This window comes from Sphaerodactylus townsendi, linkage group LG12 (genome assembly GCF_021028975.2).
Source record: "Sphaerodactylus townsendi isolate TG3544 linkage group LG12, MPM_Stown_v2.3, whole genome shotgun sequence".
Lineage (NCBI taxonomy): Eukaryota > Metazoa > Chordata > Lepidosauria > Squamata > Sphaerodactylidae > Sphaerodactylus > Sphaerodactylus townsendi.
Window position 1 is genome coordinate 47,802,568 of NC_059436.1, and position 13,500 is coordinate 47,816,067.

Below are 13,500 nucleotides of genomic sequence, written 5' to 3' on the forward strand. Positions count from 1 at the left end.
GCCATAGATCGACTTCTCCTCCATAAATCTGTCCAAGCCCCTTTTAAAGCTATCCAGGTTAGTGGCCATCACCACCTCCTGTGGCAGCAGATTCCAAACACCAATCACACGTTGCGTGAAGAAGTGTTTCCTTTTATTAGTTCTAACTCTTCCCCCCAGCAGTTTCAATGAATGCCCCCTGGTTCTAGCATTGTGAGAAAGAGAGAAAAAATTCTCTCTGTCAACATGATGTATTTGTGTGTGCGCGAGAGAGAGAGACAGAGAGAGACAAACATGTATGCTTTCCTGAAGACATGGGGTAAAAATGTACCAAAAGGTAAGTATGAATGTTGTTTTCCTTTCAGATAATGCCAGAGCTTGACTGAGAAATAGCTATCCCTCAGGCCCAACCTACCTCAGAAGCTTTGTATGAGAACAAAGAAATAGGAATCAAAATCCCCATCATGCAGTTGGAATAAACACAGGAACCATAAACGTGAGACCCACCTTTTGCTTTCATCTTGGTTCTCCTTCCCTGGGGTGTTGCTGAGCGAGGCAGAGTCCTTGGAGTGACCGTCTCTAACCGCTGGAGATTCCTGGGAGGGCGAAACAAGTCTCGGATCATTAAAACAGCCCTTTGTGCCGGGAGGCGACTTGACAAGGCTCTCAACAGCAGCAGTCCCTACGACTGCTTCCCTCTCAGGACTCCCGGGGAAGGTGCTCTCGCCACACAACCAAGCAGAACACACACAACTCAAATTAGACAGGGAAGAGAGGAGCCCTGAAGACTTTCATAAAAGTATTATTGTTTGCTCTGAGCTATTGAGACACAGGGCCAAAAATCCAATCGGGCCCCACGAGTTGCAGCTCCCTGACAGGTCAAGTTCTGTCACTTCTGTGGACTGTTAACTGATCGTGGGAAAACACGCTGTGAAGTCCAGAATGCTCTTGTACAAGCAACAGCTGCAGCCAGGAGTTATCTGACTGAAGTGACCCCCCCCCCTCCCGGCAACAGTCTACTAGATATTGGGGTAACCCAAGTACACAATTCTTATTTAGGACTCCCTACTCCAAATACTAATCCTGAATTGTGAAGGTTTCAACTCTTCCTTTCTAACAGTGAGAGCTGATCTATTTTCTGCACAGCATGATAAGAACTTTTGCTATTGATTTTGGCTCCCTGTGTGTGCGGGTGAGAGGAGAGGATGGGATGGAGTTTGTAAGCTGGTTTGGACTCCTAGTGGTTGAGAAAAGTGAGGTATACATCCAAACTCCTCCTCTTCTTTCACTGGCCCTCACCCCTGAGCTGTAACAGGGGATTCTCCAAACTGGACAAGTGCTATTCTCCGTTTCTGCTAGTCCCCACCCACTTCAGTCTCCGCAGCCTGATCCATGAGGTATTACCCGCGAACGTTTGAGCATCGCTCGATCTGGCAGCCCTACTGCCTTTCTCCATACCACTGACAGATTCTGCCGCATGTTCGCTATCTGCCTCCCTTTGGCAGCCAACACCCACGGTCAGCCGCAATCCCCTGCCATCCAGAAACTGGGACGGGGGAAAAGGACGGAAAATGGCCTTTATATCAAAGTTCTAGGAATTTCCAATGGTTTTATGGTCGTTACCACAGAAATTAGGGGAAATTCCGACAGAGTTACCTGGAAGTGTCACTCACACCCTGCCCACCCTCTTTAGGTACCACCTTCAAAATCTAGCATTGGCTGAGATGGTGTTGGCAACGCTATTCTGCCACCTCCCCTCCCAGTATGGCTACCTCCCCCGACTGGACATGGGACAGAATATATCTGCTCACCCCAGTCAAGACATGGAAAGGACACAGGTGGATGGAGCAAAGCAAAGAGACCGTCAAGCCTCTTAGGACTAAAGAGGGTCTTAGTTTTCCAGATTAGGAGGAGCAGGAGCTTTATGGCCTCAAGGCTGTGGCTTCTCATTCTACCCATCTCAATTCAGGCCTTTCAACAGCGGCCACAAGAACGCAAAAAGCACCATAATTTCGTAGCTAAGAGCGGTCGTTTATTATTAATCCCTGTAAATTAATTCCACTAAATGTAATCCTGATATCACCAATACAAATAATACACAGAATGCACCTGAATTCATCAATCAACGATTCTTATATAATTAGTTTCCTAAACGTCCAGCGATTTTACTCTCTTTGAATTTTTCCATACTTGCCACAATAAATCAGAAATGATTTTCAATTCATATACAACAAAAAATGTCTTCTTCTAACCCAATATTTTACTGCTCTAGTCAGTCCGGTCCAGGCCAGTCTATATGCTTTCTAATATTTGTAACCTGCATCAGAGGTGATATAAGGGTTATATTTTGTTGAATAAGTTTTCCAGGATTAATAGTAAACAGCTCTTATCTACGAAACAGTGGTACTTTTTGTGTTGTTGTTGCTGTTTTCTGGGTACCGCTCCCCACTTTCTTATTTTCCCAACAGCAGCCAGTCACTTATACAACCTAGAGACCTAGCACTCAAGTCGTTAAAGGTAAAGTTTCCCCTTCAGTTGTGTTCGACCCTGGGGTACCACTGCAAGAAGTGATTTCATAGGAAAGCCATTTTTGTGGGGTAGTTTGCCATTGCTTTCCCTGGTTATTCTTTACCCCCTAGCTATGTGCTAGGTCCGTGGTGGCGAACCTATGGCACTCCAGATACTCATGGACTACAATTCCCATCAGCCCCTGCCAGCATGACCAATTGGCCATGTTGGCATGGGCTGATGGGAATTGTAGTCCATGAACATCTGGAGTGCCATAGGTTTGCCACCATGGTGCTAGGTACTCATTTACTGACCAAGGAATGGATGGATGGCTGAGTTGACCATGAGCCAGCTGCCAGGATATCTGACCCACAGGGGGCTCGAACTCCTGACTGCGTGAGTTGCAGTGCAAGCACTTAACCACTATGCCACGCGGCTCCTTACTCAAGTCATTAAGGAAGCAGAATTCTTTTTTTTTCTTTTAAGGAAACTGGATTTTTCTTCTTTTATACCCAGGCTTCATATTTAACTACATCATGGTGAGTAACAAGGAAACAGAAAAGTTGCTAGATTTCACTGAGATATTTTTCACACCTATGACACACACACACACACTCACAAAGGGATTTTCTTGACATAAAGAGTTGCCTCTCACTGGAGTTAAGGGCAGGCACTATTGCTGGGAGACTGTATTATCCCTTCAGTTCACATTTCAGGTTCCTGAAGAGACATAGTGGAGGCTGAAGTTACTGGGCTGTATCTCTGTGATGCATGATTCTTTGACGTCACTTTCCTCCACTCTGTTAAACACATTTGGCAAGAGTCTTCATCCTCTGCTATCTATTTCCCTGGGGTTCGACTCCATATTTTCAGTATATGACGGCTCCACTCTCTGAGTACCGATCACTAGTATAACATACCCATGCTGCCCAAGAGGGTTCAGTTATTTTAGTATAGCAATATATATGTATTAGCAGTAGATATAAGAACATAAGAAAGAGCCTGCTGGATCAGACCAGAGTCCATCTAGTCCAGCACTCTGCTACTCGCAGTGGCCCACCAGGTGCCTTTGGGAGCTCACATGCAGGAGGTGAAAGCAATATAGGTGAAGAGATAAGAGATGCAGTTCTGTCCTGTGACTGGCACAGAGCAGTGCGAAGAAGTTTTTCACTCTTATATATATTCATTTATCCTTACGAATAAACACAATACTCTTATATCCACTTGTGAAGGCCATCTTTTATAAAAACAAAACTGAATAAATACAGAAACGGCAGGATTCTGCGTTAGCGAGGCGTCCTAGTTCTACGTCAAGAGCAAAGCACCGCAAAGCGCAGGAGGGAAGGGAAAACCAAGGCCTGCTTTTACAGCACACTTAAGAAAAAAAACAAAAATGTCGCTCAGTCATGCATGAAGCAGCAAAAGCACGAGGAAGGAAAGGAGAGAGACACACCGACTGACTAACGGGCCTGGTTGGCCAATCCCCCAAGCATTGCAGGTGACGGCTAGGAAAGGGGTGGCATGATGCGCCTCAAATTGCCCGGCGTAAGCTATGCAGTTTTACTTACTCCTTCAGAGTGAGGGAGTTCCCCGTTGCTTTGGCTGGAGGAATACAGATTGACGTATTCACCCTCCCCAGCCTCCTCACCGGCGTTTTCACTCTACAGGAGACAGGACGAAAGGAAACGGGTGATGGTGCTTTGTAACCCAGGTGCTGAACGTTCAGCAAATTGTGCGCACAGAGGGCTCCCGTGGCGATCCGGGGCCCCCTAACCTGGAGTAAGTACACAGAAGGATATTGGCATTCACCCAGCTCTGTGGTCTTCCAAGGCAATTAATTCCTACTTTCTTTTTTTAAACGGCAAAGCTCCCAACGGTATCTCATGCTGCCCAGTTGGGGCAAAAGGGATCGAAAGTATCTTGAAATCCAAATGACCGATCAGTCTAAAACTTGCTAGCACAGGGGTAGGGAACTTTTAACACTCAAAGAGGAATTTGGACCCGTTTTCCATGGGAAAAGAAAACACTTGGAGCTGCAAATAATTTTTGACATTTAAAATAAAGATAACACTGTATATATTGGGGTTTTTTTTACCTTTTACTCCGCTCATTCTGAGAAGTGCATGGATGCGTCTACCCTGCTGCCTGCAGGGCGGGCAAGGATGGGGCCAGCGGCTCGGCTCGTGGAGCCACAGTGCAAGGGCAGAAGAGCCGCATGCGGCTCTCGAGCCGCAGGTTCCCTACCCCTGTGCTAGCAGAACCACCTTCTGAATCATCTTTCCCAAATTCTTAACAGCTCAGGTACGAGTCTTTTTCCTGAGTTATGACAGGAGGAAGAACTGTAGCCCCCAACACATTTAATTTTAATGGGGGAACAGTCAAAACGACCTGCCCTACAGAAAGCCCACTCTCTGCCTGGCCCAGTCTGCTTTTTGTTGGATGACGACAGTAGTCTTCTTGGCTAATTGGACTGCATTTCTACATGAATGACAGGATCACGCCCAGTCCACAAATTTAGCAGAATTACAGGTCTGGAAGCAGAGCCTGGTTGGGAGGACCTCCTGGAGCCTGGCTGTCATGGATGGCCTTTTCAGAATCTGCTTCAAGAAATAAAATATTTGGGCAACCTGCTGTAGACCTGGAGGCCAAGAACTGCTGCTTCCTGGCTGACACAAGATTGGCTGAGACAATGAGCAGACATTCAGGAAGTCTGCAGGTCAATTCCTCACCCATGACCTCACCCTTTAGCAACAGAGGCTGGGGATAGAGCCTGGGGCTTTCTGTATGCCAAACAGCTGCTCTCCCACCAGTGGCACATTTGCCTTGGGACAAGGGGGACCCTCTATCCCTGGGGACGACTGATCTGATCACTGGGGGGGGGGGCAAAATTGCCCCCCCACTTGACCAGGAAGACGGCAATGTCATCATAATGGGTGGGGCTAAGGAAGCCAGAGGACCCCCCCAAGCCTCGCCCCCCTCCCAGCTCCCCCCCAAACCCTGTCCCCCTCCCGGCTGCCAGCTCCGAGCAGCCCCTTCTGCCCTCACCTCTGGGGAGGATGGAAGCAACTGGAAGGCCCCATGCTGGGGCCTTTGCTTTTATAAGCTGGGGGGGGGGGGTGTTCCTCTTTTATAAGCTGGGGGGGGGTCCAGGAGTAGCGGGGTGTGTGTGCCCGGAGGACAGATGTCTCCAGGCGCCATTTCCCCCTGGTACGCCTCTGTCTCTCACTGAGCCTCTGCCCCTCCCTGGAACATTAGGCGGGGCTTGGGGGGGGGCGCCTCAGGTGTAGCGGGGGGGTGTGCGCCCGGAGAACGGATGTCTCCAGGCGCCATTTTCCCCAGGTACGCCTCTCTCCCACTGAGCCTCTGCCCCTCCCTGGAACATTAGGGTATTTCCTCCCACTACAATGCATTCACCTAACAGTCTGAAACCCACCTCTGTTTTAACACTAAAATCTCACTCTCTTTACAGACCAAAAGAGACCCAAATCCTCCACACACACACACGCACGCACGCACGCACGCACGCACGCACGCACACACAGAGTGTTGCGCGATCAGAGCTCTCACCGAAGATGTCTGGAGAGAATCAGTGAAAGAGGTTTCAGAGGGAAGGCAGACAGAAGCAGTCCCATTAAAGCTGCTCTCCTGAGAAGAGACGGTGGCCCCGTCTGCAGTGCCGAGCGACTGGCCGCCTGCAGCTGGCGCGGCCGGCAGGTCAGAGTTCGGAGACTGGTGCACAGGTGGGAAAGGCAGAGGCGGGGAGGAGAAGGCAGAGGTAGATGAGAGAAAAGGAGGGACGGAAACTTGGTTACGAGGCACAAAGTCTTGGGAGTAAGATCTGAACACTGATTTGTACTGCGGGGGATGGATGGTGACGGCAGAGGGGATCGACCAAACCAACGTCAGGGGCGGGGTGGTGGGGTGGTGGGGAAGGAAAAGAAAAGAAAGGGACAGAGAAAAAGAGAAAGAAATTAGATCAACAGCAGCGCCCGGCAGCACGAGGTCAGCTCACGCAAGGAACTCTTTTCTGAGGTGCAAATTCCCTTCTAAGCAACTCTGAAGCTAGACTGGTAAGACACTAAATGAGACTGTAGGTCAGGCTGTGCTCTCCCATCGATGCAAAGCATCTGCAGAGAAAAGGCTGGATTTTGTGACCTGTACACACTTCCTGACTTCGAACTGGGTTAGGTCTAGGGTTTCCAGCTCTGTGTCGGGCGGTTCCTACAGATTTGGGGATAGAGACCGGAAAGGGAGAGGCCTCAGCAGGGTTAACGGCATACAGCCCACCCTCCAAAGAAGTTGCTTTCTTCAGAGGAACCAGTCTCAATTGTCTGGAGAGAAGTTCTGGGAAATCCCCAGGCCCCACCTGGAGGTTGGTAGCCCTGGATGGATCCCACAGCTCCATTCTGCTAAGAGTGAAATTTTCCTTCCAGGGCAAGGAGTTTTCTGGAAGTGCTTTGGACCAGCCAGTGGGTCCTTCCCAGTGGTGGGATGCAAAAATTTTAGTAACAGGTTCCCATGGTGGTGGGATTCAAACAGTGGAATAGTGCCAATGGGGCGTGGCCGGGCATTCCGGGGGCGGGGCACTAATAATTTCTCTGTTACTGTAAAAAACTCTTACTGTAAAAAAAAAGTTCCTAATCTCCAGCTGGTATCTTTCTGTCCATAATTTAAACTAATTATAGCAAGTCCTACCGTCTACTGCCAACAGAAACAACTACTTCTCCTCTAATTGACTGCCTGTCAAATACTTAATACTTTCAAATACTTTTGTTTCTAGAAATGAAAAGAAGGATACTTTCCTTAAACAAGGAACTTTACCATCTTTCTAAAACATGTTTTTAAAACAGCCCAACAGGGAGAATTATCCCGTTTTCTACCTTCGCTAACCAGCCACATAGGAAACAACAGGACTTTATGATTTTTGGACCTAATGGAATTTCTAACGGAAAAGCAGACCCAATTAGTAACCTCCTCTCGGTACACACAAATAATTAGTAACCCACTCTCGGGAACGGGTGAGAACCTGCTGGATCCCACCTCTGGTCCTTCCTCCAATGGTGTCTGTAGCAGAACAGTTCTGTTTTGAAACCTATGTCTGCAAGATACTGGGGAGACTGAACGAACTCTTCAAGGCACTAGAGCCCCTGCTTCTTGACCACAGGAAGTCCCATTCAGCTTCCCCTCAGCTCCCTAAGGTGTTGACAGGCTTTTGCAAACTGATCATTGCAGCCACATCAGAGCTAGAAAGCTGCTTTTCTTGAAAGAAAGTAAGAAAAAGAATACCAGAAACACTCTGGTAACTAATTTTTACGCACCACCCTACCTTCTTTCTGTGCTCCTGTGGAACTATAATCCATACACCCATATGTGCATTTTCTGCAGATATGTTATGCAAGCAAAGAGTTCGGTACTGGCTGCAGAATTCAGCCTCCTAATAACCTTCATATTTGTTAAAGAGCATAGTTTCAGATTTGAGTCCAGTAGACCAGTGGGAGACCTAAACAAAATGGCACCCGGGGCAAGAGAGGCCGGGCATGCCCCAGTTTGGAGGGAGCCTCCAGGTGCCGACCGGGGCCTTGTGCCTGACCTCTCCTGTGGTGTGGCGACGGGTGGGCCCGAAGCTGATGAGTGCAGCCCTGACATGGAGGGACCCAGGTGCAGCACCGCAGGAGAGGCCAGGCGCAGGGGCTTGGCTGCTGCCCTGCACCCCCCTATGAGACTAGATGGCCTGACACCACATGGCCCCGTGGGCGGTACGCCCCTGCAGTAGACCTTAGAGATCAACAGAATTTCAGGGTATAAACTTCAGAGAGTCAAACTGAAGGGAGTCTTGATTCCTAAATCTCCTACTCCCAAAATCTTGATGGTCTTCAAAAAGTCTTACTGGACTCAAATCTAATTGATAAAAAGAGTTGCTGGTCCCTAGGGCTGCATGGAAAAGGTCACACGGGCAGGGCAAAAATCAGTGAAAGTGGAATGTCTGTGAGTAGAGAGAGTGGGGAAGGGACGAAGCACGGTCTACTGGAGTCTGAATTCAGGATTTTCAATGTCATTTTGGTTTTTTTCCCCATAAACAGCAGAGAATTGTGCAAATCATGTGAAATAGGCACACTTTGAATGATACATGCAAGTCACAGGAATTTGCTTTGTATGTGCCAGAGGGATTGTATCCATACGATTGAGATGAATTCCTAACTCAATGTAATTGCTTATAACTACAACTTAATGCTGCCACAAGATATATGTAACCAGCCTGCTATATGTTACCACTGCCATCTGGAGCAATCTTTCCTTGATCTTAACTTTATGGCTTCACACGCTTTGCAGATAACTAGGCTTCCCCTGACACCCTGGTCCCATGAGAAATAGTGTTGGTTCCGTTATCTTGTGGGAGCAGGAGGCCAGGTGGCTTCTCTTGCTATCTGCTGCCGACCTTGGGACACCTCAGCTCCGGGGACTACCTTTCATAACTTCTCAGGAAAGCAGGAAGGGGGGCTGGCAATGGGCATAAAGGGGATGGCTAAAGCCAGGTTTGTCAGAACTGGCTTTGCCAAGCTCTGGTGCTCTGATACATCAATAAACGCTACTGATCAACAATACAGAGTCCGTTTATTGACTTAAGGTTCGAGACCTGACAATATGGCACATGGGCTCTTTCAGACAACACGTTTTCATACAAGCTGGGCAAGAGCCCTGCAAGAGGAAACCTGCGTGCTGTGCCGTGGTCATGGCTGCACCTCCTCCTGAAGCACATGACATTCAAAAAGCCCCAGGTTCAAACCCCGGCATCTCTAGCTAAGAGGATCATGAAGGGAGTGATGTGAAAGACCTTCGCACCTGGGGGGCGGATGCCAGTCAGAGTAGACAATATTGACCTTGATGGACCAATGGTCTGACTCAAGAGAGGCAAGTCAATGTGTTCACAATTCCACAGTCTCAACAACACAGAGGATACTAAGATCTGCTTCCTGGGAGAAGCGTCGGGATGAAACAGGTACTTGTTACTAGGACTTCGGAATAGGGGACGAGATACTGCGCCAGCCCTGAAACATCTCCCGCACCCTTTCGCGAACTGGGCAAGAAGCCGACAACAAAAACAGAGCTTGTTATCTAATTTGCCTTAATGTGCAACTTGACGGATTGTTCTCGGGCAGCGGGAGCTGAGCTCCAGCTCCTGGAAACACACAGATGTTACCGTTTAACAAGGTAAAAACAAATCAGACAAGGCCCCACTTAAAAGAATTTATTCTTTTCATGCCTCTACTCCCTCCTAGACCCTCTTCCATACCAAAAATGCCAATGGAATGAGGCTTTCCCTTCCTCCTCCTCCAAAGGTAGCCTTTTCGGAGATCTCTTCAGTCCCCTTCACTCTCATCCAAATAGACCCTCCTATACATGAGCCGGTATTTCCTTGTCCTTTGCCACCTCTTAGAGACCATAAGCTCCTAAAACGGCAGTCTCTAAAGTACCATATTCAGGGATGGCTCGACATGAAATTATAAGAAATGTAAGGAAGCACAGAGAGACAAATGTATTGTCGAAGGCTTTCACGGCCGGAATCACTGGGGTGATGTGTGGTTTCCGGGCTGTATGGCCGTGTTCCAGTAGCATTTTCTCCTGACGTTTTGCCTGCATCTGTGGCTGACATCTTCAGAGGATCTGTGGCTGGCATCTTCAGAGGATCCTCTGCCAGCCACAGATGCAGGCGAAATGTCAGGAGAAAATGCTACTAGAACATGGCCATACAGCCTGGAAACCACACAACACCCTGGATAGACAAATGTTAAACACACACACACACACACGGGATTCTCCAGCAAAACCAAAATTGACAGTGAAATCCTATGTAAAGTTAGTCCAAACAAAGCCTACTGATTTTAATGAGCACAGACAGAAGCTTTCACGGAATTGTCCGTTCGATGGAAGAAGAAGAAGAAGAAGAAGAAGAAGAAGAAGAAGAAGAAGAAGAAGAAGAAGAAGAAGAAGAAGAAGAAGAAGAAGAAGAAGAAGAAGAAGAAGAAGAAGAAGAAGAAGAAGAGTTTGGATTTATATCCCCCCTTTTTATCCTGCAGGAGACTCAAAGGGGCTTACAATCTCCTTGCCCTTCCCCCCTCACAACAAACACCCTGTGAGGTAGGTGGGGCTGAGAGAGCTCCGAGAAGCTGTGACTAGCCCAAGATCACCCTGCTGGCGTGTGTGGGAGTGCACAGGCTAATCTGAATTCCCCAGATAAGCCTCCACAGCTCAGGTGGCAGAGCTGGGAATCAAACCCGGTTCCTCCAGATTAGATACACGAGCTCTTAACCTCCTACGCCACTGCTGCTCCTATGAGTTCAGGGCCACGAGTTGCCTAGAAACAAGTTCACGTGCGACAAGCCAGCTGAGTTCAAGTCCAGCAGCACCTTAAAAAACAATGAGCTATGAGCTTTCAAGAGCCAAAGTTCCCTTTGTCAGATACCGCATCCGAAGAAGGGAGCTTCGACTCTCGAAAGTTTGTGCCCCCAGAAATCTTGTTGATCTCCAAGGTGGTGCTGACTCAAATCTAGCTGAGCCCCCACCGAAGATTCGGCCACAGTATATCCATTGAATCTTTCGGGCGCCACAAGGTCCTTTTTCGTTCATTCCGGGGCAGACCAACACAGCCAGCCCTCCCGCATTCCTCAGGAGACTGTCAAGAATCTGCAGGTAAAAATAACTTGAGACCGTCGCAGCTGCGCATCCGCCATCCCTCGGGGGCAGAGACTGGAAAGGGAGCACGCCACGAAGCAAGACCCTCCACGAAAAGGGCATGGCAGTTCAAATGTTACCTCCTGACATTTCACTTGGAGAGCAGCTTTCACCTCTTGTGATCCCAAAGCGGCCCGTGCAAGTCCGTCTCCACGGGCCCGGCCTGAGGGCCTGCCATCACGTTGCATGGATGAGGAAATGAGCAAGGGGGTTCTCTTGGGGAAGGAAATGAAAAAGATAAAGAGTCTGTCCCTGCCGCTTGGACAGACGAAAATCTTGGGCTCCGTCTAGGCTCTCCTCCTGTCATGCCGGTTTCTTTCCGCATGAGCACAACTGGCTGGGGAGAAACATCAGCTTTTGACAATGCCCTCAGTCACCCTGACAGCTCTAATCTCTGTATTGACTCTGGGATGCAGGCCGTGCTCTGAATGGCTCTCACTGGCCAGGCCCAAAACGTTAAATCCCCAGTTAAGATTCCCGGCGTGTGACCTCAGCCTAGCTCAGCGTATTTCTTTTTTGCCAGCTCTGGCCACCCGATGCACGCACCAGGACCTCCCTGGGGAATAGGTTCAGTGAAAGTTTCAGAGCTGAGATGCAGAACGGGAGAGGAGAAGGAGAGGAGACAGCATGCAGCATGATAAGAACACAAGAAAGAGCCTGCTGGATCAGAGCAGAGTCCATCTAGTCCAGCACTCTGCTACTCGCAGTGGCCCACCAGGTGCCTTTGGAAGCTTGCATGCAGGATGGGAAAGCAAAGGGCCTTCTGCTGCTGCTGCTGCTCCCTGGGTTCTGGGTTCTAGGATCAGAGCTGCAGATGGAAGCTTTGGGATTGGGTCTCATCTAGGGACCCCAGTGAGGGTCGCAGGCTAGGAACATGTCCAACTCTTGAGGAAAGAGGAATAAAACGCAGTGTCTTAATCGCAGAGCTCTGGGGAGGAGGGGAGAACTTTTTCTGGACCAATTGAGAGGCTGCAGCGAGTATGGGATAGAGAGCTGAGTTTCGGATTTGGCTGCAGAAGAGCTTGGGTTCAAAACCCTGCTCAGCCACAAACCCACTATCTGTCAGCCTGACTTGTATCAGGGAAGAGCCGACCAGAGAAATGAAGAAGGAACTCATGCAGACTGCCCCAAACAAACAGGATCCATAAAACAGGGCCCTTCATTTTCCTTCTTCGAAAAATTCTTCGCTGCTTCTACTGCATTCAGCCCAGCTTCCAATAGTCAGTAAAAGAAACACTGCAATACGACTGCCGAAAGAGTAATTACAAAAATTCATCAAAGCTCAGCCCAGACAAGAACTACACACCTTTGTATTGTCGAAGGCTTTCACAGCCGGAATCACTGGGGTGCTGTGTGGTTTCCAGGCTGTATGGCCGTGTTCTAGCAGCATTCTCTCCTGACGTTTCGCCCCCCCCCCCCCACCCCCTCCCCCCCCAACCCCCCCCCCCCCCCACCCCCCCCCCCCCCCCCCCCCCCCCCCCCCCCGCCCCCCCCCCCCCCACCCCCCCCCCCCCCCGCCCCCCCCCCCCCCCACCCCCCCCCCCCCCCACCCCCCCCCCCCCCCACCCCCCCCCCCCCCCACCCCCCCCCCCCCCCACCCCCCCCCCCCCCCACCCCCCCCCCCCCCCACCCCCCCCCCCCCCCACCCCCCCCCCCCCCCACCCCCCCCCCCCCCCACCCCCCCCCCCCCCCACCCCCCCCCCCCCCCACCCCCCCCCCCCCCCACCCCCCCCCCCCCCCACCCCCCCCCCCCCCCACCCCCCCCCCCCCCCACCCCCCCCCCCCCCCACCCCCCCCCCCCCCCACCCCCCCCCCCCCCCACCCCCCCCCCCCCCCACCCCCCCCCCCCCCCACCCCCCCCCCCCCCCACCCCCCCCCCCCCCCACCCCCCCCCCCCCCCACCCCCCCCCCCCCCCACCCCCCCCCCCCCCCACCCCCCCCCCCCCCCACCCCCCCCCCCCCCCACCCCCCCCCCCCCCCACCCCCCCCCCCCCCCACCCCCCCCCCCCCCCACCCCCCCCCCCCCCCACCCCCCCCCCCCCCCACCCCCCCCCCCCCCCACCCCCCCCCCCCCCCACCCCCCCCCCCCCCCACCCCCCCCCCCCCCCACCCCCCCCCCCCCCCACCCCCCCCCCCCCCCACCCCCCCCCCCCCCCACCCCCCCCCCCCCCCACCCCCCCCCCCCCCCACCCCCCCCCCCCCCCACCCCCCCCCCCCCCCACCCCCCCCCCCCCCCACCCCCCCCCCCCCCCACCCCCCCCCCCCCCCACCCCCCCCCCCCCC

General features: G+C 51.7%; 1 protein-coding gene across 5 annotated transcripts in view; it reads right to left on the reverse strand.

Annotated features, from left to right (window-relative positions):
• The window catches only part of RAPGEF1 (Rap guanine nucleotide exchange factor 1), a 58,293-nt gene that overhangs the window by 11,969 nt on the left and 32,824 nt on the right, over positions 1-13,500 (reverse strand). For 2 of the 5 annotated variants that reach the window (XM_048512386.1, XM_048512385.1), the window contains exons 11-13: positions 6,055-6,342; positions 4,056-4,148; positions 487-575 (exon numbers count right to left, since the gene is read on the reverse strand). In XM_048512386.1, coding sequence (XP_048368343.1) covers positions 487-575; positions 4,056-4,148; positions 6,055-6,342 — 470 coding nt within the window. The remainder of the gene's footprint in view (positions 1-486; positions 576-4,055; positions 4,149-6,054; positions 6,343-13,500) is intronic. The other 3 variants (XM_048512390.1, XM_048512389.1, XM_048512387.1) reach the window with 2 other exon arrangements.